General features: G+C 33.7%; 1 protein-coding gene across 1 annotated transcript in view; it reads right to left on the minus strand.

Moving 5' to 3' along the window:
• Window positions 1-26,607, minus strand: part of Smp_159780 (hypothetical protein) — a gene marked incomplete at both ends in the record, with an annotated part of 83,888 nt that overhangs the window by 28,052 nt on the left and 29,229 nt on the right. The window contains 12 exons of the mRNA XM_018793295.1: window positions 1,621-1,911; window positions 4,894-5,056; window positions 10,242-10,790; window positions 13,458-13,757; window positions 15,653-15,822; window positions 17,196-17,411; window positions 18,980-19,197; window positions 21,148-21,467; window positions 22,216-22,479; window positions 24,008-24,168; window positions 24,842-24,916; window positions 26,479-26,553. Of these exons, the coding sequence (XP_018647822.1) occupies window positions 1,621-1,911; window positions 4,894-5,056; window positions 10,242-10,790; window positions 13,458-13,757; window positions 15,653-15,822; window positions 17,196-17,411; window positions 18,980-19,197; window positions 21,148-21,467; window positions 22,216-22,479; window positions 24,008-24,168; window positions 24,842-24,916; window positions 26,479-26,553 (2,802 nt within the window). The remainder of the gene's footprint in view (window positions 1-1,620; window positions 1,912-4,893; window positions 5,057-10,241; window positions 10,791-13,457; window positions 13,758-15,652; window positions 15,823-17,195; window positions 17,412-18,979; window positions 19,198-21,147; window positions 21,468-22,215; window positions 22,480-24,007; window positions 24,169-24,841; window positions 24,917-26,478; window positions 26,554-26,607) is intronic.

The following is a 26,607-nucleotide window of genomic DNA, read 5'->3' on the forward strand; positions in this document are numbered from 1 at the left end:
TGTTATAAAATAATCTCACATACTGGTTGTTTAATTTCAAGAAATAGCAAATTACTGTGAACGTTCTAGTAGAACAAATCAATTTTGAACTAATCACGAAGTTCCTCTTAAAAATAAAGTAAAATAATCTGTCAAATTTTGTGCATTAGTTGTTTTATACGTATTATCTAAACCGCGTAGTAAGTGAATAAAGAAGGAGGTTGAAATACAGAGAAGTAACTCTTTCTTAGTAATTTTATTCCAATAACTAATGTGAAACTACATAAACAATTGTCAACAACTACCATCCACGTGAGGTATAAGTTGGTAAGATATATCATAATATAGGGATGAAAAATCTCCCATAAATATGACAGGACTTCACCAGCGTAGGTTTATAATAAACCGAGTTGATGTGAAAACATTGTCATTCATATAAACAATGAAACAACAGACTTTGTATCTGAAACAACTAAGAAATTACAATAAACTAGAAAAGTGTCCACGAGAGATGACGAAAACTTGTAAACTGAGGTTTTATTGCTGATAAAACATGTCAATCAACACTAACGAGGCCTCATATGTCGACATTGAACACCTTACACCATATATCGAAAACTACATGCAATAATCAACATGAAGGTCATCAGTGCAGAAAACATTTTTGAGATATTGATCATAATCGGAATATTAACTCGTCAAATATCACCTTTAGAAGCTACGTTCTGTTATTTTCCCAGAATATAGTTAATTGATATTAGTTCAATACTTATTAGTTATATTTAGCGATACATATAATAGTAGAGAGTTGTAACTTTAAAATTCATTTAGGACAGAATTAATGATAAGTACCCTAACCAATATAACTGGATAATGATTTTGTTATATCATAAGTTGACAATATTGTAAAAAGTAGACCAATAGATTTGAACCAATTCATTGAATATTGTACTATACCCAAAATAAAACATGAAAGTCTAACCGTGTAATTTTGCATCTCATATTAATAATAGTCAAAATTGACAATAAAAAAGTAATAAGAAACATTATCTAAATAATTCTCACTAATATAAAGTTAATTAAAAAAATTTCTACTTCACAAAATTTATCAAACATATAATATCACGAATCAACTATAATTTTACTGAAGGGGGTTTTGTGGAGATTTTAGCAATTTCATATAGTTGAGATCATGAGTCAATTGGGTTCGAATCTTGCGAGGCGAGGTCGTGGATGCGCACTGCTGAGGAGTCCCACAATAGGACGAAACGGTCGTTCAGTGCTTCCAGGTTTTCCTTGATGGTCTAGCTTCAATTGACTCACGCTTGCAAGTAGGAGAATTGAAGTTTATTAATGTTTTATATCTTGGATATTCTATTACATATTAGTAATGTTTTTTAATTCTTCATTAATATTTTTATCATCACGTTAATAGATTTTTTTAAAAGTATATTTTCATAGATATTACATTGTGTTGAAATTTGAACCAGAGTATATTGTTATCCTAACTCTCACTATGTTTGTTTATGATAATATTTAACTGTAAGTCAATAGCGATTACCTACTGTATAGGTCCAAAATGAAAAAGAAACACGGTAACAAATAAATATAAAATTATAATTGCTAAAACAATGAACATACCAGGTTCAGTGACAAATCCAATAAATAATATGATTGAAAGTAATAACAATATACCAATTACTGAATAGACAATTGCGGATGATGGTCCGAACGTATCCTTGTTTAGATATGATGATGATGATTGATCTGTTGACTCCGGATTAATATTTCGTTTAGTTAATCTGTATTCATCTGAATTCTCATTTCTGTACCCATCTTTTATTGAAGTTCTTTTTGATAGACTATCCTGTATTGCCTGTTGACGTGCAGCCAAACTTGGTAGTAGATCAACTAAAGTTGGGCGGCCGTCACCTGAAGTAAAGTATAATAGTTTCAATGGTGATTTTCGAAAAAATATATCATGAATATCTAGACAAGAGTAGTTGTATTGAGTGATAATGTGAAAATAAATAATTGAATGAACAATTAATTAAAAAACAGATTTTTATCTTATAAATCTATAGATTTTAAATGGTTAGTAAAAAAAACTATGTTTCATTTGACTTCTTGAACTTTTGACAAAAAATAACTGGCAACATTTAATGATCCAAGCAACCATGTCGTGAAATATCTAAGGATTTTCTAACTCACTTTCATTAGTTTTATATTTATTTTTTATAAGTGAGTTAAATAACACACTGAAGAACCATAACTGGTGAGTATACAACTTAGTTTAAGTCACCTGAGAGTTTTAGATACTTCTTTTTAAGGAAATATACCAGTTTTTATTAGCAGATAAATAATAAAACAGGTAAGAACACATGAAATGCAGACAACTGGATTTATTGATTTTAGTATCTCTATATAATGTATGTAAAAGAAGTTAGGTCAGTTTTCGTTGCTAATCTTTAGGTGCCTATAAATAAAGACAGAGTTAACTTACTATTACAATTAATTCTATAGTTTGAAAAGAAGTTGGTAAATATTGTGCAATTAGTGTTGATTGTATTGAATCGAGAAATTTTTTTGGTTTATTGAATATTAAAAAGAGTTCAAAAATACGTATGACTAGAAAGAACTGATATATGTACTGATGTGTAAAATGATAAATGTTTTTGACTTACACAAATCAATGGTACTCCTGAATTCATTTAAATAACATGGTTTTTTATAGGTTTTCTCATTGCATTTAGAATAATAGTGATTTTGTTTAGGATGTTCTTAAGACCAGTGATGTTCATCTCAAAAATAAGATGAAATAGGTAGTGATCTGTTGAACAAAGATTTAATCGGTTGGAGTGTTAATGACGTACGAAATTGATTCCTTTTCCCAACTATCTATGATATTTAATACTATTTTAGAAAGGAATTTTTGCGTAAGTTGTAGATATTGTTTACAGATGGTCAATTTTATGATGCTGTGAATGTGTGTTTATAAAGTAAATTACTGACAAATTAGTGTCAAATGCTACTTAGTTTAATTCATGCAAATATGACTATTCTCTAGTGTAAAGAAAACATAAAAACTGGGGTATTTTAGACAGAAGTTTGATCAATATCGAGTATCAAATCAACCTTCATTCATCGTCGTGGTCTTTTTATCACTGGCTTTTGTAGTCCTTCATTTTGGGGCTCGAAAATAACAGTGGTTCTCCAGTTTTATGTACCAGTAATATCTTGGTTACAACAAATGGTACTAATAGTATTGTAACGACGCTGTTCGAAAACATACTGATACACGATGTGCTACGCAAAAAACCCCCAATTGACTACTTGAGCAAGAACATTACAGTGAGCAACAAAGTATATTGGGCTACCGGATAAAATGCACAAATACTTATTTATATATGTACATCTTTACCCCTTAGGAAATTGATCTATTTATTAGCCGGTGGAATGCACTTGTCCTTCAGGTCACTTCTGATTGCCATCGACTGACCTTCTTATTAGGCTACTTTTGATTGATACCGCCCATCACAACAAATAGCACTAGTCACTTTATTTAATAGTATCTAATTAGTACAATATAGAATTCTTATAATACAATGTTTTAACAAGTTCTATCTATTATTCATATTGGTCCGCATATATATATAATTAGAAAATTGTATAAAATTTCATGAAATCTTTATAAGAAAAATAAGAAACTTCACAACAGTGAAGCTGCAAGCCCAAGGGTACAAGTTTCTCGTTACGTCAGCCCTTAAAACTTGTCAATCATATAGTATGTGTACTAGAAACAATAGTCTGTGATATTTTTATTTTGAAGAAATTGGAATTCTGGTGTACTTGAGTCTTGTTCCCCCAGGAGATAAATAACGAGAAAGGTGCGAATGGAGTGGATGGTTTGTACCTTATAAGAAAGCATTTCCTAGTTGTTCCCAATATTTCAAATGTCTGTGTACAATCATATTAAAAAAAAACATCAAAATATTTACTATACATCTTTCCAACTGATTTTAGCACCCTACGTAGGACGGAAAAATTTTATATCAAAGTCTCGGGAAGGAATAATGAAGAACAGTATAGAGTAGTAGGTAATATAAAATAATTTGAATATTTTAAAAGTTAATCTCGAGTAATGCCGAAAACATGTAGCATCTTCTTATCATAACTCAGGCAGAAAACTTTCCTCAATTTATTATCAAAATATGGGATTACTACAAGAGATTAGAAGAAAAACCAACACCAACATCTGACATTGTTCCTACTAAATTATTCCCAATAGTACAAAAGTCATGCAATTTCAACAGGGTTTGTTTGGCTGATCAGTCGATTTGTTGTAACTGGCTAATTACATGTGTAAAATATTGATGAAATAATAACTATACTGTTGATTGTTTACAATCGATGAAATAGTGAGATTAGTTGTTTCTCAGCCCCTACTACCATATTTAATAAACAATGAACATTGATGTTTATTGATCAACTATGTAGTTATGACCGACAAATCGCCTAACGGGTAAGATTCTATAGACTACTTGGTGAATTTCAGTAAAATTTGGAAAACACCAGGTTTCACTAAAGACCTAAAACTTCCAATGTAATACTTGAGAGTACTGGGTTTCACTTCACGAGATGAGTTAGGGTAAATACAAAAAAGACATTTCTTAGTTGTTTGACTAATGATGATTCTTCCAGTTTAGTAACTTAACATTATAACTTTTCGATTGCATAATAGCCCAGGATTTTAACTTTGATACAAAGAAAATAATCCTGTGTTACTTATTCTCAAACCCAGTATAAATTCCCCATACATTCTAAACGAAATATCTTTCATACTTTTTCCCCATGTATTTCAGATTATTAGATGTGTAAAGTGATAATAATATTTATTATATACTACTAATCTACCGTCAGATAATTGCCCGTAAGTCCTTCGTAAAGCCATTTCATCTAGCGGTTGAACAGCTCGTTTAACTCGAATATCTAAACGATTACTTGCATCCAGGATAACCAAACGGAAAGATTTCTCATAATCTGGTTCAATAGTTGGACCAGGTATTAATATTCGAACCTATAGAAATAGAAACAAAAGTATAGCTTATAAGTTTCTAAGCTTGGGTTGATATGATTGTGTTTATGTAAAAACCCACTCTCTTCAATTCACGCTGACATGAATGTGAACCTTCTTTATTTAACTGTCAATCAAGAAAAGGTATATCATATCTATGTCAGTCAGTCAGTTACAACGTAGAACTTCGTACGTACATACATCAGTTCAAGTTGCCATACCACATTAGCACAGAGATGCAGTTGTCGATTCAAATCCCATAGTGATAGAAGTAGTAAGAGTATAAGCAGTAAACCGAAAGATTAGGGTTTGAAGATGTTATTCAAAGAGTGTAATACAGTGAAATAAATTTGGAAGGAGAAAAAGGATAGGGACATGAATAATTCAGAAGATTAGAATTTGGTAGAACACAAAGAGTGGATGCACCTTTGCCATTGCAAACGATTTTGAGCCATGTCATTCAAGGTCTCTAACCATCGATTGCTATCATCTCGCGAATCCCAACCAGGTAGTCTACACCTACCAACACGGCCCAGTCCACTTGTCAGCGACTTCATGGATTTGTGCCACGTTTTGGTCTGGCCGCCCCTAGCTTTCTTCCAACCTACTCCTACACCATAAAACATTGCACGTCGGGGCAGTCGGTGGTTGTGCATACGTAACACATGTCCCAGCCATCTCAACTGATGAAGTTCCACTACTTTATCAACCGATTTGCCATCCTTACCTAGTACTCGTTTCCTAACAACTGCATTACTCACCCGGTGGTCCCAGGATATACGAGCAATGCGTCGAAGACATCTATGATCGAATACTAGTAGCCTACGAATATCCTCTACTCTTATCGGCCATGTTTCACTGCCATAAAGTAGGACGGAACGAACTGCTGCACAGTAAACCCGTCCTTTTATTGCTAGACGAATATCTCGCCTGCGCCATAAATGACGCAAGTTGGCGAAAGCTAGACGAGCCTACTGTATCCGTGCTGAGATTTCGTCACACACCAGACCACATGGGCTGATGAGACTCCCAAGATAAGTGAAGCTGTTAACACGCTCAACTACTTCACTCTCTATCATTAGTTCAGGTGTCGATGCAACCCAATCCTGAAGTAACATTTTGCACTTCGAGGGAGAGAATCGCATCCCGAACATGCCTGCATTGTTGCTTATAGTGGTCAGAAGACTCTGAATTTTGTCAGCGTCTTCACCGAATAAAACTATGTCGTCGGCGTATTCTAAGTCAACAAGTGAGCCTCCCGGTAAAAGTTCAACTCCTGGAGATTGAGATAATAAAAGTGTAATCTCTAAAAGCATGTCAAAGACAAAGTTGAACAAGAATGGCAAGAAAGGACAGCCCTGACGAACACCACTTGAGGTAACCAATTCTGATGACAGTTCACCATAGGCTCTAACTCGACCAGTTGTGTTCGAGTAGAGAGCCTTTATGAGGTTAATGTACTTCTTCGGTACTCCTTTGACTGACAAACACTACCATAGAACCTCACGATCCACGGAGTCAAATGCCGCCTTAAGGTCAAGAAATACTACTATTGTGGGACGTCTGAATGTGTGTCTATGTTCTAGGATCTGACGTAGAGTGAATATCTGGTCTATGCAACCACGTCCAGGTCGGAAACCAGCCTGGTTTTCTCTAGTCTGCTCTTCACGAGCTTTGGTTAGGCGCCTAAGTATTATTGAAGCTAATATTTTAGACACTATATTAGTCAAACTGATTCCTCTGTGATTGTCACAAGAGGACTTTTGTCCTTTCTTATAGACTGGCACAATCAGTGATTGGGACCAGTCAGATGGAATTACGTCCAGTTCCCAGATTCTACCTAAGACCTCAGTCAATCTCGCTGCTAGCACTGGACCACTATCCTTAAAAATCTCAGGGGTACACCTGTGAGGGCCTGCGGCTCTCCCTCGTTTCAGATTTCTTATAGCTTTTTCAACCTCGTAGAGAGTTGGAGGACTTACATCAATTTACCATTCAGGACGACTGGGGATCGTGGGTAACTGAAGTGTGGCTGAAGGCCAGTTGAACTGATCCCTAAAGTGTTCTGCCCATCGATCCAATCTCCTGGATTGAGAATGGATGATATGTCCATCTTTATCTGAGATAGTTTCGCTGATATTTGGGTTCTTAATACCGGTTTCCTTAATAAGTCTGAATAGCTGTCTACTGTTACCTATTGCCGCTGCCTTTTCCATCTCTCTTGCTTTCGCTAACCACCACTGTTCAAGATCATTGCGTAGGCTTCTTATTAGCCTGCGCTTAAGCTGACTCCGCTCTTCGTTATGTTCAGAGCCAGGTGGGATGAGTTTTCGAGCATCTATCAATGCGGTAGATGCTGCCGTGATCCATTGTTTCTCCCTAACCTTATGGTTCACCTTACTAGCGGATATCACTGCTATTTCCACAGCTTTTCTGATGTCATTCCACGCTGCCTCAGGGTGGGCATAACTTACATGGCTGCCTAACTGTTTTTCCAGTTGTTTCTGAAATATATTCTTAGCTTACCTATTATTAAGTAGGACGCTAAGAGGTTTCCCTGCATTGTCTTTCCTACGTCCAGTAAGACGCAGACAGATACGTGCTCGCACTAGAGCATGATCTGAATCTAAACATGTGCTCTAGAATGAGCGACAGTCTTCTATCGAGCCCCTCCATCGGTGACTGATAGCGATGTGATCTAATTGGGTCCAACGTTGGGACGAATTCGGGGGTCGCCATGTCAAAAGATGTTTTTCCTTATGCTTAAAGTTAGTATTTGCAAGAAATAGGTGGTTATCTGAGCACAGCCGCAACAGACGGTCGCCATTATCTGTCCTTTTAGCCACGACATCATAAGATCCACCCAGGTGTCTTTCCATTTCACTTAGTTTACCTACTTGAGCATTAAAGTCACCTGTCACTATTACTACATCAGAACGCCTAGCTTTACGGAGAAGGTCAGAAAGTTTCCTGTAGAACTCATCTTTTATATCGTCTGAGCTGCAGTCAGTGGGAGAGTAGGCAGAGACGACGAAGAGGCAACGACGAGTTTCCCTACCTTTCCGAGTCCTTACTGATCCGTTTAGTCGGACAGCGCATAGACGACTGTCTACTGGGATCCAGTCTAAAAGAGCTAGTTCTGCCCTAGGACTTAATGCTATACCTACTCCAGCGAGGCCACGGGAAGCAGCATCAGGGCTTCCAGATACACGAAGCGTGTATCGAGATGGTTCTTTATTTTGATTAGGTGAGGTCAAATGAATGACGCTACTCGGATCTTGTATGCACCTTTCGGAGACGCAGCACACATCAATGGTGCGAGATTCTAAAGTCCTAGCTAAAGATGCCTGTTGTCCTACTTGGCGTAATGTTCGGACATTAAAAGTTCCTACGTGTAGTTTAGAGTGAGGTTTCTGGAGACCAGGAATAACGTTCCATGTACTCGAATCATTTGCCCTAGCAGTGCGAGGTGATAGAAGGACGTGAGAAGGGTTAGTCGTGGAGATAAGAGAGTTATTAGGAGGTGTAGGAGGGATTTGAAAGTGACCAACTTGGTCTCGTGTGTTGTTACGGGTATGAGGGCTAATATCACTTCCCGGCTGCCCACACCGTGGAAAGGTATTTCTTGAGGGACCCGAAAAAGAAGTTGGGTTAGTGTTGGTCTTAACGACCTGGGAGCGTGAGCGCAGCGCCCAAGGGACAACTGCTCGAAGCCGGTCACGCACCACCTTTTTGTGGGGGATTTTTGACGTGTTAGCGCCGTTCTTCAAAGGACCTTACCGCCGGAGACGGAAATCCGTGGGATAAGGCGAGGTGTGCATTTTTAGGGTCGACCTTTTCTAACCCCACCCCTCCTTGTGGGAAGGTAGCATCGCTGCCACGCTGGTTGTCTGAAGGAAACACCTTACTACCGTCACACCTTTGTACATTCGGCAGTACGACTTCGCCTTCAGACCTTGGGATTGCTGCTTTTAGTCTTACCGCTCATCAACCGACCTGCCTGGCATGGTTGGACCTTGAGGAACGATTGTTCCAGCCAGTATAGCTCGACTGATTCATCACGATAGGCAAGCCCGACCACCACGTCAAGGTAGCAGCAACGGCCGGGATATCATATCTATGATTATGACTACTTCTTGTATTATTCATTTGTTTTACACTTCCAATTATTGTCTCGTATGTGTGTTCTATTCACTTTTTTCTGGCTAACATTTACTCCATAATTTCGCACTATTAATGGCAATTTACATTTCAGAAACAGATGAAGTATTGAAGACCAAGTTTTATTTGACTGATTAAAGATGTTACACCTGAACTCTATGGTTCAACAGTATTACGAATCTCCTAGTAAAAAAATCGTACAATGTGCGTTTCTACACTGGGTATTCAAGCGCATTCAGTTTTAGATATAAACCAAAAAACTATTTTATTCCGGTCACAGTTATGTGTATTAGTAATTAAAAACTCATAAATACTGATGGGAAGTCACAAACGTTTTCAATTCTTCATTCCTATAAGATTAAGATGTAAATGTGAAGCACTTTGAGCATGAATGTTTGTACGGCAGCCACTAAATGTCCTAACATCATAATACACTGTATTATGCTTTAGACTTCAGGGTTACCATAGAAACAAGATAGATATTTCAGAGCTTTATACAAAATCATTGAATAAGCTTGACGGAAGTACTGAAATATACTTATTGATTTTATTTGTAATGGTTTGAATTATCCCATTGTCAATATTCTCAACAGAATTTCCATCAGTCTTAATAGGTATGCATGAATCCCATGAGAGCTGCCTCGATATAGCTAATATGTCACTATTTTTTTTAGAACAAAAGGAATATGGTTAGCAGAATCATGCGTTTCTTACTAAAATCAGAAAAATATAAAACCCGAAGACGGGAGGTAATGACTGAAAATTCAACGCTACAACTTATAGCAAATGATTTCTCAAAAATATAGTTATATTTAAAAGTGGTGAGTAGGTAGTAGCAGTCAGGGAGTTTTGAACTAAAGTCTGAGATTTCTACCCAATTCGATCTGTTTTATCTATTTATTTTGTAATATGTTCGAATAATTGTAAAATAAAAGTGTTGATGTATACTGAAATGAATCATTTGCAAAACTAATAAAGACTTGGTGTATTCACAAATAACCAATTAACTCATAAAGATATTATTCACCTGGAATTTACGTTCTTCGAAAACTCCAACATCGTAGTCCAATAATGGTTCCTCCTCTGATATCTTACCGTTTAAATCAAGTCCAGTATTTAAGTTGTCAACATCAATATCGTCACTGGTGTTATCTTCAATCTCAACGATGGCATCGGGAGATGAGGCTTGTGATTGGGTATTTTGACGATTTCGTGGTAAATAATTGGAATTACTAACATTTATGTTATAATTTCGTCCATCATCACTATCATCTTCTACATTATCTGGATAAACGAGAAGACGAAATAAACCAGGGAACTGATCCACTTGTCCGGTTAGATCAATGACCCAAAATCTCTGTTTCTTTAATGATGCTGTAGATGCTGACGATGACTCAGAGTTTCTCACTTTCGTAGTAGACTTTTGACTGTCTGTGAGAATATCACTATGTCTTATTTCAGAATCAGTTAACCATGCCAAAGCTAGACTAGCTCGAAGATAATGACCACGTTCTACTGAGGCTGGATAAAATACTGCACCAAGTAACGACGATGATTTAGGTAGACTGAAACTCAGCTAAATTATTAGGAATAAGAAAAAAGGAGCGTCAGCATAAAATTTCAACTTGCTAATTTCATTTAAACAACATATATTCTGATTATCATTAACTTAATGTCTATTGTTAACTTCTGTACAACATATGGAGTTGTGATGTATCAATATATGACATATCAGCCCAACAAGTCTGTACTCCAACTGGATTCCTTCATAAAACTAATTACACTTCTGTATTTTTTCTATATGATCGCCTCATTTTAAAACATTTTGTCCAACTTAGAGGCAAGTAAAGTCTAGGATTTCATCCACAGGTAAGTTTGCACTTTGCCAAAATGTGTTACAAGAGAAAAGGTGGCTGTTAAAAGCGGTCAAGTGTTGTGTAGTTGAACTAGCTATGTTTTACAAGAAACAAGCGGGTCATTTCACAGTTTGCTTGAATTTCTGAACTACTTATTTTCCAACTGTTGAAATGTTCCATTAATTATTTCAATTTTCTCGAATGACTGTATGTAGTTGAAGTTGGTATATTTACCTCATTCACTACGTTTTGACGAAATTATGCACATTACTTTTTACGAATATTAGGAATTTTACAAGTATTTCACACTATATCTAACATATTTACTATGCAGTGAAGAAAGTTGTCAGAGTGGAACAGGCTAAAATATTTACAGCTCTAAATAAATAAAAGATAAACGTTGCTGCGAAAATCTCTTTTGCCATTTAAATCTTTCGGATATTTACAAGAATTTAAATTAAATGTGAATTAGAGCAATAATACTTTACTGTCTGTGCTGAAAACCAGAATATTAAGTGATCAATATTTATTTATCTAACACAGAATCGAAAAACTTAACAGCTCCATGATCTAGTTAAAGGCTTTACAATCTAAGCATATATATATATATATATATATATATATATATATATATATATATATATATTTCATCCACAATGATATTATACAACGTGTTTTCTTCTTATTCTAGGGATCTGGGGGTTGTTGCATTGGTAGATAGGGGGGAAGTCTATACAAGAGTGAACATAAATGAACTAGATTTAGTGTGCCTAATCGATACAGAGGCAGCAGTTTCGTTAATAGGTAAAGAGCAATGTAAGAGATTCAAGCCGTGTACAGTAGCAGTTCACACCATAGGAGGGCATATGCTAGAGGTATTGGGTGTGTCTAACAATATCTTAAAAGTGGATGGTTCTGAGATAAGTTTTCCGTTCGTGGTAACAGCAAACTTATGGAGACCAATATTAGGAGCAGATTTTCTAAGAGAAGTAAAAGCAATAGTTGGTTGTCCTCACCTATGTTCTCATTCACTACACTACAAATGATAATATAAGTGAATTCACTTCTAATTGTTACAAAGAATCAGACTCAGTAATCACTCCATATAGTCATTCATTCGATATTAATAGCAAAAATAACAATGCCGAAGATAATGATTACACTGTCATATTCAGTATTCTGTATACTAGAAAAAGAAACTTACTTTCGGTTTAATTCTTGAATGGGAAACAGCATACATGTAATTGCCCAGGTATTCAACCTGTTTACAAATATAATTAAAATAACACCGTAAAACATATACAGTAATGAATATATGTATATAATAAAACTGTTCGACTTGACCTAAATCGGTATTATTGTCACCTAATGGTATTTCTCCGATAATTGTTATTATTGTACTATTGTGATCTTTACAACATGGCGATGTTACGTAATTCACATTTATTTTTACTGATTGCCTTGTTTTGCAAGATATAATATATGCTATGACGTTTACTTACAATTATCTTCTCTCAAAATATGAAAGCTGTCTTGAAAGTTTCGTTTTGTCTCTCTTTTTGTTCAGTGAAGTACCAGTGCAAATTAGTTTTTCACTTTATTCAGTGGCATTAGATTACGACTATTTATTAAAGGAGTCTTTTAATCAACCGCACTTTCAATTTTATCAACAATGTACAAAGCATAACACCATATTACACTGTATTAACAGTTAAAAGAGATATCGTTTGACAATCCCACTAGAATAAATTTCATCCCAATACTTCGCGGTTAATATTATGGTTCGTGAAAATATCTAGAGTGTTCATTATTAATTGATCAATTAAGTTCTGCATTGTAGTTCTATAACATTTTATTTCGAATGGATCGCTTAGTGGCAGATATTCCCAAGAAGATGTAATGTTACCACTAACTTACTTTTGAAGCACTAAACACTACGGGAGTTTAAATGTAAGAAATTCTTATGTGTAGAAGCTCTGGAAAATAATCAACATGTCTCAATATAGTAAATTCATAAAACATCTCTATTTTCATAACCCAATAGTAAATAATTGAGAAAAAAGTGGAACTTTCATGGAGAAGTCTATTGAACCTGTTGGATAATAAAGCATGTATACAGTCAACATGTATAAAAACATATTCATAGCATTCTTAGGAACCGATTAAAGTATAAATAAACTAATAACATTACAAACTAGTGACATAACCATATCTAAACGTACACAAAACAAAATAGTTAACCTACAAAGCTGTTATTTTTTTGATAAAGTAAATCATCAACACTTTTGGTTCATTTTTTGAATAGCGCAATTAGTTAATCATAACAAAAAAGTCGGGATCTGAAGCTAAATTTACAATACATAAATATTACGTCTTCCACTACCCACCTTTACTTCACCCATCGCTATATATGGTGGTAATGCCGGAGTATAAATATTCAGTTGTTCAATTAACGGTTCAGATGTTGCACAAGGTGCACCACTTAAACGCGTCCAAGCAGATGTACTCACTTTTAATGGCTGTGAAGGCCATACTTGTATACTGGCAATTTCATTTGATACTCCTGATGGTGTGTATAACATTGTATTTGAATAAAATCGATCTGATGGTGATGGACTCGGTGAGGAATGTGATGTTATTGGGTCATAAGTAATACCTGTTCCGCTTCCACTAACTAACGGTATAGTCTATAACAGAAAATTTATTTAGTTGAAAAGAAAAGACGTAAATTTCACTAGTAAAATATTACATTGTAAAAAGATTAAATATTGCTAATTGATCAAGCACTTGAAAATTTAATTAAAAACGTTTAAGTCTATTCGTCAGTCGCTTTAAGCTATGATTTATATCAGGTTTCTTGATAAAATGGCTCAGAGTTGTTTATTGAAGCGCAGATACTTTTGTTCTCCACCTTCTTGATCCTGAATTTCAATATTCCTTCACATATACCTTGTTAGTTTGTCTTTTCGTTCAACATTACCAATCCCCAATCATTCTTAGTGCCATCGTTACTACATTATTTTGATATTTTTCAAATCACCTTGTTACTTTCATCGTGTCGTGCTGATTTGGTAAGAAATAGAGTATAATAAAACACTAATGTTCCCGTGGAAATATTTCTAGATTTTATAAATGGTTTGCTAAAGAGTGATTATGCTCTATTAAACAGACATCCCATAGTCTAATCATCAGATCTTAAATAGTAGGTTTACATGCAACCTTTATTAACGTTTAAAGGGATATTATATAAACACAAAAATGGAATGGCAACGAATTCCTGTGTGTTCACAATTGTTATTAGGTAATATATGTGTCATAAACATAGTCTTAAGCTTTTCCCATTGTCTTCAAACCACACATATGATTCCGATATATAGACAATCCGTTTCTGATCACTAGAAAAAATACAAGTTCGATAATTTTTTTCAAACTCACAAATAAACTCTCCGTTCATATTAAATTCACTTTCGAACTAACACCATTAAACTGGTTACTTAAAATAAACTTTAACAGAAACATCAATCTATTTCTCTTTCTTGTTCTGACACATTTAAATAGGTATACATCTTTTCAACGTTTAACTTTGTACTGCTCTAAATTGATTCAGAATAGCTACCGTGTTAGAATAAAAAAGTAACAAAAGTAACATATTAATATAATTAGTATGATGACCAGTCGAAGTCGATCAGCATTGAAGGACTAGACAAACACAACATTGTTTATTACTCGTTGGTTAACCAATAGTAAATATCTCATTCCTACAGATCAGTTGTCGCCCGAACAGCTCAGTGGTAACATCTGAGATTGTAAGGTTGAATAGCGAGGGATTGTAATCCACCGTGTTCGAATATTTGATTTGAGAACATGGATACACCAAATAACGCCAAAATTAGGGTCAGAGTTTTTTATCGATCACCTGGCATCAAAGAAACTTGCAATTTAATAGGTTGACTATGAACTTTTATCTAAAATGTGACAATGTATCAACAGATGCTACATTCAAAGATCATCTAAGAGATATTAAAAATATCCCGATAATCCAAAATAGGTTCCTCCAACTTCAAGGAAAGGCAGATTTTTGAAGGCACTAGATATATTGCACAATTCTGCAGTGTTCAATAGAAAAGAAGGCGATTTCTTCAAACAATCGTATACATGCCGTCCAAATTTATACCGCGAGTAAACAAATTAAATGACTCAGTCACATCATAGATGTTACACCTCTCACAATTATTTACAAACATACCAATACAGAAATACATGTCTTCCAAAAAAATCTCTCTTCTCGTGAATAACATAAATGCTTAGTTTGAAAATATAAGTTGCAGTGCGACTTTCAAAAGATTCAGATTGAGTCATAAAGTGGCAGTTGAGAAGTCTAATTTTCATGTTAGAGTCAACAGAGCTATGGAAAACAAAATGGAGTAACTACTCAGTTAATCTTAGTTCATAATAGTACCTTAAATTCATGTCCGTTCATGAAAATGTTTTTTTTAATAGAAAAGCAACAATAATAAGATACCATATAAAACGATCATTTATTAGATTTGCACATATGTGAAACTTCATTTTCTCATTATACCTGTTTACTCCAAAAATACGCACTCTGCATTGTATCAGTACCACCAATTACATCAGGTAAATGCTCCAGTCCTGAAGTATACTGAATATTCAACAAACCTCTGTAGGTTTGTGTTATAGTACTACCACTAGTACCACTTAATCCGCCGGCTAAATTCCATCCATTTATGTCTGTACAAAAATGACAAAGTAAATAAACAGGTGAACAGTTAAATTAGCCAGATATTGTTTTTAATGAAATTATCAAATCAAAATTTGGGCAAAGGTTTATAACTCCACGCCATGATGGCTAAATTGTTCAACTTTTCTTACATATTTTGTCATAATATAGGTTTAAATATATGTTTTAAACATTTCGTGAATAGAACTTCATGGGTATGGTACTGACCATTAAGTTGATTATATCTTAAGGACTGGAAATATTTACTGTACTGATGAAGGTGGGATAAATTTAAATTGTCGTACGATCCATATCTAAGGCCGATATTTGATATGGGAAAACCTTGATGTTGCAACTAATTTTCATCTCTAACTGAAAATATCTGGTGAACCATTGAAAACTATGAACCACCAAGTAGGTATTTCATTTCACAACATTATACAGGGTCTAACTCAGTACATTTGACTTACGTGATACTTGACTAACTTTAGACAACCAAGAAACTATCGGCCATTCATTCAAAGATACAAAATTCCCAATATCTGAATGACAAAGCTTTATTTGTTTACTTTTCCCTTCGAACAATCAATTTATACTGTATAAAATATTTGGTGCTTATATTTCGAAAAATCATCTGCTATACTAAACCACATTCTTTTAACAGATCAGCTGGATTTAATCGGTCATATATGATAAGTTAAGTTTTAAGATAATTTCAGCTGAAAAGTTTGTATTTTTTTTCATCACTGGCCTCATTGCTTCTGGTTTTAAAAATATCCCTCTAATAATGTTTTGTTCGGTATGTGATAACCAAGAATTAGGAAAGAAATAGTTGATGGATGGTTTAGTCATGTAATTGGCAGACATTCAAAATATGTTTGATAAATGTGTGGTAGTAACTAATGTTTTCCCTGTATGATTATACTGTTCAGGTCAACCGGACAGCATTATAGCCTTTCTACAGCTAGTTTACACCATATTTAGCATATCGGTATCATCTTCACGACATTCAGTTGGATTCCATAGATCATCACACGGATAAAAATACTTAGCTTAAAACTAGTGTCAACAGTACTCAGGATTAGCTATGTGTTCAATTACTCTCTACCTCTGAGATAAGTCTGATCAGTCAATCCCTGTCTACTTTAAAACAGGAAATCTTGGCTATTTTCAGAATAAAGACATTATAAGTGAGTTAACTGTCCAAAATAATTAATATATCGGAAAATAAGTGGATTAAATAAATTTCTTAAATGTTATTCTATAGAGTAGTTCATTGAACTCTTTTTGAATATAAAAATGTTCTTTTAAACGAAGTGTTCGAAATAACTTTGAAGTACATCTTTCAATCCATTTTACTATGTAGGTTGTTATTAAAGCTTACTTGTATTAACTCCATTTTTATCAGAATTCTCTTTTGTTATTGAACTCAATGGTAGTACAAGTGATGCTGGAAATCGATCTGGTGTAAGTGGTCTACCTTGATATAATAAAGTCCACTGAAGACGATAAATTGGTCTACTTGGAGCTGGATGAACGTGACATAAAAATTCACCTTGTTTAGGCCATTCTGGAATAAGTGAGAAATCTAGTCGTAAACCTAGAAACAAAAAGCAAGCAATTATGATACTAAAAAATTAATAAAGCCAAACAGTCATAGTGTAGAAAAATTATTTCTTTCTTGTTATTTGGTTATGTCATGAAATGGGTAAATTTCAACAACCAGTTTAGGTCAAAACTAGTGTCAGCCTAGAAAAATATTGTCAGCTGAAACATCTGGCGAAAAGTGATGTGCCTAATCCAAGTGACCTATGGTTGATCAAAGAGTTTAAACAGAAGTATCTGGTATATCACATACTCATATTGCAGTACGTAGTTCTTCCATATTGTTTTGAATTATATCTTCTTCTCTGTTAAACGATAAGATTATTGAGTGAGATGTTTTAGCCTACTCCAATGTCATAACAAAAACAATCAGACGTAAACTTCATTAAGAAGTTCGATTGTGAAATATGAAAGAGCAAATTAAGCTAATTCAATTTTTTCTAAGTAAAATATTTTAATACCAGAAGGGGTTTTGTGGATATTATAGTAATTTTAATAGTTGAAATCATGAGTCATGATCTCAACGATTAAAAAATTTTATACAATAAAATACTGAGAATTTTGTACCCCCTCGAAAGAAATAGACTTTAAGCGCTTTAAACGTGAATCAAATGACAGAATTTTAATGATCTCTAATGACAAACACTTATTAGTATTGATAATACATGGAAGAATACATGTATTGAATAACTCGAAAGAGCAAGCAATGGCCATAAAGCTATTTATATCCCTATGGAAATACGGCTTTTGAGGGTGTATTTACCCCCTCCTCTCTCTCTATCAGTCACTCTCTCCAAACAATCACGAACTCAGTTCCTGAAGCCCAATGCAGAGACAACTTTCAAACCAATAAAGGCAGTAATATTTCGTTTTCAGTACGGATTCGCAAATTTTATAACTAAGGTCGTGTCATCTCATATGTCTATTTAAGAAATAAAGAGTGAAAATCTTTTTAAAGTAATTTTTGTACGGCATGGAGTTCCAAAGTAAGACGAGTTTGGGAGAGAAAAACTTATATAAATGAAGTTTCCTGTCATTTCATTATCTGTGACACTCATCTCAAAGTGAAATCTTCCAATGTGCAATACATTTATTCAATCAAATAGGATCTACAAAAACAACAACATCCTCATAGACATCTTGATCGCGAAGGGGATTTCCTTAAAATACTTTAGGCAAGGCTATGGACTATATATATGTGTACTTTGTTCGTGCTCGGATGATGGAGGGACTATCTCAGTGATAAGGTAGCTTATGAATCATAATTACGGTTTGATACATATTATTCACGAAAGAAATCCATAGTTTCGTCGCTTGAACGGAAATCAAACAAGGATTATATATATATATATATATATATATATATTACTGATGAGTTCGTGGACGATTGAAGTACATTTAAATGACATGAATAAATCTTACTTATTCACTGCCTCATGATATTCTTACTTAGGATTTACTAGCATATTTTTCCAGTACGGTACTTATTATTCAAGCAAAAAAACTATTCATAGTTAACAATGACTAAATTACTAAGTTATAATATTTTTTTCATATACTAACCATGACTACAAAGTTGGACGTGACAACGGTGTGAAGGATATTTATCACATACATCAGTGCAATTATCTCGTGCACAGCAATCAAAGCATGTTTCTAAACGTGGTGAACGTCCATTATCTGCAGCTCCTGAGGTTGGTTTACAAGTTAGTGAACTAGCTTTCAATTCCTCAGCACACGATGCCAAACAGTGTTGACAGTCTAGTTTAAGTTGTCCACAACTTGAAAAATATAATGTATAAAAAGAATTAAAAATGACAATAAAAAAATGGAATATGCTTTTTCAATTATCAAAATATAATCTTTTGTTTGTTATTGCAAGAATTATTTGAAAGATTCTATTGTAAATGAAACAATATAAGGATTAGACAATTAGTTTCTAAACGATACATTATCAGCAAAAACCGATCTTAGATTTGAAATTTTCTCCTTGTTAAGTAATTATTGATCATATTAAATAAAATAGGTTGATGATACACTAGTGAATTGTTTTCTTGGAATGTTTTCTTTGGATATCAAAAAGAAAGCATAAAACTGAACGTAAAACAGTTAATATTATCAAATTTTGATAGTTCAATTCATGAGTCAATCTAAGCAAGATCACCATTCAAAAACTTGGAAGCACTAGACGGCCGTTTCGTCCCCGTATGGGACTCCTCAGCAGTGTACACTCACGACTCCGCATGCTGAACTCGGACATAAGAACATATGCCTCGAGTGCAAAGGTTTAACCTCTAGACCACTGAACCGGCACCCAGTGGTGTTATTGTCTTACTTCAATCAATTCATGATCTTGCGCAACCCTTCTTTCATTGTCTTAGGTAGGTACTTGTCTCTAGCCTGTACGGATTGAACTTCATTGGTCTTACTAGAACTCCAGGAAATCCATCTTGAAGGTAGTCATTAGTGAGCACATGATTATTATCAGAATGGAGATTTGTGGAAATTGTAGTAATCTTAATAGTTGGTTTCATGAGTTGGATGGAGACAGGTATCTACCTCAGACAACGAATGAAGCGTTACACAAGATCACGGATGCCGACTCAGTGGTCGGGAGGTTAATCACTCGCACACGAGACCGACGGTCCTGGGTTAGAGTCCCGAGTGGAGGGCCGTGGGTGTGCGATACAGATGAGTCTCATACTGGGACGAAACATCCGTCCAGTGCTTCTGTGTTCTCAATGGCGGTTCAGCTTAGATCTACTCATGAATTCAACTATTGAAATTACTACACTCTCCAAATCCCCATTCTGGTAATAGTTGTCATATTTACCATTTATAAAAAAAGGCTCAATTGAACATATGTCCCCTCATATATACCCTGGGAAACCTACCTCATTTGAAAAATTGTTGATTTAAACTAAGAAAAATGTACTTCAGTTAGATCAAATAATGATCATAATTTTTTTTATCCGTGTAATACTACATTCCAAGTGCTTTTGGTAGATCGCAACTCCATTTTTACGTTAACAGGAGTTTAGCGATATTACTTTTTCTGAGCTTGTATAACCTAATTGTTAAGCTTTTATCAATTCTATTAGACAACAATATCAGTGTAAACTTAAATTCACCACATAGCTAAGCATTATATAATATTTATTGTTACTGGAAATGACGAAGGTCAGAGAAGAATTTGACTGTATTTTTCAGTAAAGTTGGGTAAAGTATTCCTACAAAACTTCAAGGAGCTGGTTTTTAATTACATTAAAATCAATTGTAGAAGATATGCACAAATCATTAGTGTTATTTCTTCATTATGATAACTATTTAACTGATGATAGTATTCGGTGTATAATCATGGGAATATGAATTTCTTTCATGAATATTAAGTAATAAACGAGTAAGAAAGTTGAAAAAGCCTAGGGATGTTAACCAATATTTTTAGTCTTTAACAAACATTCAGTAAACGTTCAACCTCAGGTAGAAGCTGATGGTTGATATGAAAGTATTTTAACTTATCACAGTAAATGTTTTACATATATAGATAACGTTTTAATCGATCTTTATTTTCATTGAGTGATAATTTTCAGTAACAACAAAATACTTTTAATCTGTACAATGAAATAAGTTGTACTTTGTTAACCATATGTATAATTACTAAATATCAGCACCGAACAATGAGTAAATGAATAAACTTCAGTTTAATTTTCATTAAACAAGGTGATACTTACAGTTGCTTTTCTTCATAATAAATAGAACGCGGTGATGCAAGTTCAGCATTCCAATGTGATCCAAATATTGATGGTAATCGACCAGGTTCTAAACAAGCAACAACAGCTGGGGTCGGATTACCATTGGTACCAGTTTTAGGCTGATCATAAATACTTTTAGACTCTGAACTAAATGATTGAGTATAATGTTCTGATTCCGACTGAAATCCATCTAACTCTAACGGTGGGAAATATCCATGTTGTTTATATGTTCTACAACTGGCTAACACCGGTCGATGCCCAGGTAGACTTGCATCGGGTACTGTTGCAGTGGTAACATTCTATATATATGAAAAAGATACTTGTCAAACGTAAATATGACAAATGTTCATAAACCAACCATTGAAAAATCTGATATTTACTCATTAGAACTCATAAGTGACCTTTTGGTGTAACCTCGATGAAATCTATGCATCTAAAATCAAATATCTTTCTTCTCTAGCGTTTATTTCATAGTAGAAACTGAAAAACGTTGCTTGAATGTATTTATTAACATCACGAACTCCATTATATTTACGTGAAAAAACGTATTCTAAATTACTGGTGACTAGCTGACTTACTTTACCACAACTACAAGTAATCTTCAGTGTATATATATTTCTAGACCAGTCATTAAAATGATTTAACCTTTGTATATGGAATAAAACTCATTTGTTAAGTACATAGTTTGAATATCTCTTATGTATAATTTACTCTGGAATTACTTTAACTTCTCTAAACGTTAGTTAGTAGATGTTACCCCTTTTTACTCGATTATCAAATGAAAACTTTGAATGATAAACTTTACAAGAATGTTCATTGAGTGGTGAACGAAGATTTAACAACTATCCACTAACAACTACATTCACTATTATCACAAAAACAAAACCATTGCATTGAAATTTTAATCATTTAAATAGTTCACTAACAGTTCCCTTATCTGTAAACAATAGAGCAACTAATTTAAGTGTTTTATTGTTATTATTGTTGTTTATGTGACAAAATTTCATTTAAAAGTATAAGTCTGTTCATAAAAATAATTAAATTTACCCGATAAACACGCATTCCTAAACGATATAACGGTGGAACTGGATATGGACATAATTTAGACAAGGTATTATTTGCTTTCAATGAATAAGCATGTACTGTATGATATTGACCAGTAGCAGAAGACCATCTATAAGAATCTGGTTCCAACAATGATTGATCCAGTAATGATGCGGCTGATAAAAACAGATGGTTATCATTACTTGATGAATGATCAACTGGACCCAGAACTGGCATTAAATTGAGTATATCAAAATCTAAACGAACCTATTAAACAAAAGGTAATATTTTCATGTGAATGAGAAGTAAAGATACTTTTCAGTATGGCGTTTTGGGGATTGGTGATTTTTGATTGAGATCATGAATGGATCAATGTTAGACCACCATTGAAAACTTGGAGGCACAGATCCGCCGTTTCGCCCCAGTATGGAACTCCTCAGAAGTGCGCACACACGATCCCACACGTGGGACTAGAACCCAGGACCTTCAGTCTCCTGCGCGAACGCTTAACCTCTAGATCACTGAACCCTTATCCAACGTTGCTGAGTGTCTGATATGTCTAAATTTAACCAATCCATGAAATCGCACGACCATTTTCCACTGTCTTCGATGGGTAACTGCCTCATACCCGACAAGGAGTAGCTCCACTGGTCACGGCTTCTCTCCAGAGCTCCGAGGATTACCTCCAGTACTTCCAGGTTTTCAACGGTGATCTAATATTTATCGAATCACGATCTCAATCAAAACATATCTATCAAAATAAATTACCAATCCAATTCTAATGGTAACAATATGTTTAGATTCTTACCAAACTAAAATGAAACATTTGAGATAGAGATAAATAGAATTTTAAGAAAATGCCTTAATTAGTTTTCGGCAATTAATTTAATGCAAACAGTTGTTAATGTGTTATATTAGAAGAAGACAAATGATAAGTGTAGTCGTTACTCTCTTTTTCTTTTCTATTCTCAACGAACAGATTGAATCAACTAATAGACATTAACATGAAAGAATTAGTTACTTGTAAGAACATTATTTAAATAAATTTTCGTAAGAAAAATCAACTGTTGTTTTTTCTTGTTACAAGGTATCTCACTAAGATCTAAGTAGGGATATTATAAAATTTCTAGAATCTGTTTTCTATTTCAAGAAGCACTATGCTCTTTGAGAATCGATCATCTAGTCACTCTATAAGAAAACAATCTTCCTTACATATGTTACAACAACTTTTAAGTAATCTGCCAATTTTAAAAATGAATATGCATTATTGAACTGTGTACTGATCCAATATACACTTGAAACACGAATTCTTATTCAAATTTACACTCGTATCGTGAACCAATATGACAGATCGATACAAATCTTTGTGCGAACTTACCTAATCTTTACATGTATAATTATAATATCACTGGTTGTAACATATACATGCTTGTCTATCTCAGTTAAACCATATTACATTTTGTCTCTTGTCATAGCTAAACTGATTCATACTTTGAGAAATAATAGCCAAAAGGCAAGCGACGTTCATCTATTCATTCTTACCGTCTATTTGATAAATCATGTGAACGAAATATACACATCCGCAGAACTATTCAAGTTCAGCTTATTATTTCTATGTTGAAATCAAGTGATAAATCGTAATAATGTAATAACGATGCATTTTCCACCGTTCGTTATCAACATCTTATACAATTAAATAAGTTAACAAAAAATGGTGACCTCTTTGAATGCACAAAAACTGTCAACAAATAAAAAGGAAAAAAGTCAGTGTTAAATAGAGTATATATATATATACCTGATAACCAGATCCACGATCTATGATTATAGATTTATTTAGTGGTAAACGTCCAATATCATCTGGATGTAATGTGACTGTGGCTTCTTGCACTTTTTTACGATTTTCAAACCAAATATTTCTCTTATACGGAACAACTAATTCAGGTATCAGATCTTTACCTACAAAAAGAAATATACATAATGAAAAGACAGCAGTAACATACTTTTAAAATTACAGATGAATGTATCAAGTAACTAGCTCATAATAAAGCAGTGATGCTTTCCTTGTAATTATGAGACAGAAATATAGTAATTTGATATAGCGTTTTTTATCTGATCAGTCTTAATGGTTTTTATCATGGAATCTTCTCAAACAAAGCAATCTTACAATATTGGACACATGTATCGCACAATATATTTATATTTATATTTATTGGCAACAGCCGTAATTCGGAAACAATAGCTATTAAATGACTTCGCAAGTTATTTGTTCATAGTATGCGGTGAATTATGTAGACAAGTAGTTGATCAGTAGGTATATGTTTTTCAACCAAACAATGAATGTAGGAATAAAATCTTATTAATTACTATGGATTAAAAACGTTTTCACTAGCAGGGAAAAGGGCCTAACTCAAATTCGTATTCAAAACAGTAGAATAAAGCAGTGTTTACTTAGTAATTTATAATCTATTAAACCAAATGTTTTTGTGAAACTAGTAAACAAATTAAAGTCTTTCATTTTCATACAAACTTTATATATTAGTTGATCAAACATTGAATTGACGCAAACAAACAATTGATAACAAACTAAACATATACACAGAAACAAACAGAATCATCATAAATTGCTTACGTTTACAGATACGATTGCTTGATCCTTTACAAGGAGATAATTCAAATTCTTCAGAAATGCAAAGTGGGCGACAAGCTATTTTCAATGCAAAAAAAAAGACTAAAGTTGGTTATAAACATCTCTTAAAAAGATGTATTTTCATACAGTTTACATTTCAAAAATATAGTCAGTAGTTTCATATTACGATTTTGAAAGAGCTGCCTAATGTAGTACAACCTCAAATCATAAGGTAAATAGGGACGAATTATGGAGAGGCGAATCTTCAAGAGTTCCTAGTAAAAAGCAAATTTTTCTTAAGATAGACTGAACAAAGAGATAACAGGTAATATTCATTGTAAACAGTAATGTAACTTTCACTGCATTATATAATATCAGAAATCCGGAAACATTGACTAACAGATCACGTTCCGATGCCTTAAAAGAAATTTAACATTTGGAGGAATTGAGTGTCAAGTAAAGATCCGAAATTTAGGATACTAAATATACGTAACATTTCCTTTACAGTGGTCATTTAACAGAGATCATTCTGTAAAATATACTTCGTATTTGACAGTTATGACATGGTACAATCAAACGATAAAATGTAAGCTGATAATGATCACTTGCGAATTGATATCGTTTTTATATCTGTACCCCTGCACAATACTTTCCTATTTAGTTATTTTTTGTGTGATACATTATACTACTTACTAATATTCAGTAACAAATTTTATTTTCAATCATTTTGAGAACATTCCATGCTTGGTCGTCCTTATGTAGCTTTCATAAGTATTTAGATAAAACTGCAAAATCCACTTTATTTATTATGGTAATTGCTACGTCTCTGACTTTTTTTAACAGTTAATTACAATTCTGAGTGTTCAATAAATCTTTGTTTAAATGTAATGGTCTCCATATTTTATGGTTTTAGCTTCTGTTGAGAATTTTAACAGACGTTTTCAGACAAAGACGCTAGCTGCATTTTATACTATCGTATATTGCAAATAATCTTTATATGATTGATTCATAAAGAACTTTTTTGCTTCTATACATATCGATTCATTAAAGGCAGCAAATACCCCACGAATTGTGGTTGTTAACTATTGTGCACATATGTTCGTAAGAGTAGTATCGTTTCCTCGATGGAATCTCTATTTTTAACTTTGAGTTTCCACGTGTATCACTGTTGTGTAATCAAATTATGCGAAAGAATTGCCAATCATTCGGATCGAGTTAAATCACTTTATTTATGAAATGAAATTAGTTTATCAGGCTTCTATAAGCTGTTACGTTGAAACACTGAATCATTTCAGAATATTGAAATATTTTTATTTCGATGAAAGTTCTTACTGTTCAATATCTTTTGAATAAACATAGTAACAAATAAAATGTATTTCCATTTTTTAGGTTATATTTTCAGTAATGTACATTAACTGAAAAATAATGCTAAGGCAGGATGAACAGATTTCGATAATTTTGAAAAGTTCGATAAGTTTTTAAGTGTGTCCTATAAAAAGAGCCCTAAACCTAGGTTAACAGTATTCTTATCGATTTTCTTAGTAGTTGAGGAATGAATAGATAAGTAAGAAGAAATGATTCAGTAAGAAGAAACTTATTATAAAAAAATGACAGTTTTTTAAAATATATCATTTTATTACCTCGGCATACCCTGTCAGAATGTTGGGTACACGGTTTGTACTCATACATCCCAGGTGGGCAGGAAGTTGAACAACCTGCAAAGTAAAAATGAATAACGACAAAGGTGAAATATTTGAAGTTTGTGTCGT

The sequence above is a fragment of the Schistosoma mansoni genome, chromosome 1 (genome assembly GCF_000237925.1).
Source record: "Schistosoma mansoni strain Puerto Rico chromosome 1, complete genome".
Classification (NCBI taxonomy): Eukaryota; Metazoa; Platyhelminthes; class Trematoda; order Strigeidida; family Schistosomatidae; genus Schistosoma; species Schistosoma mansoni.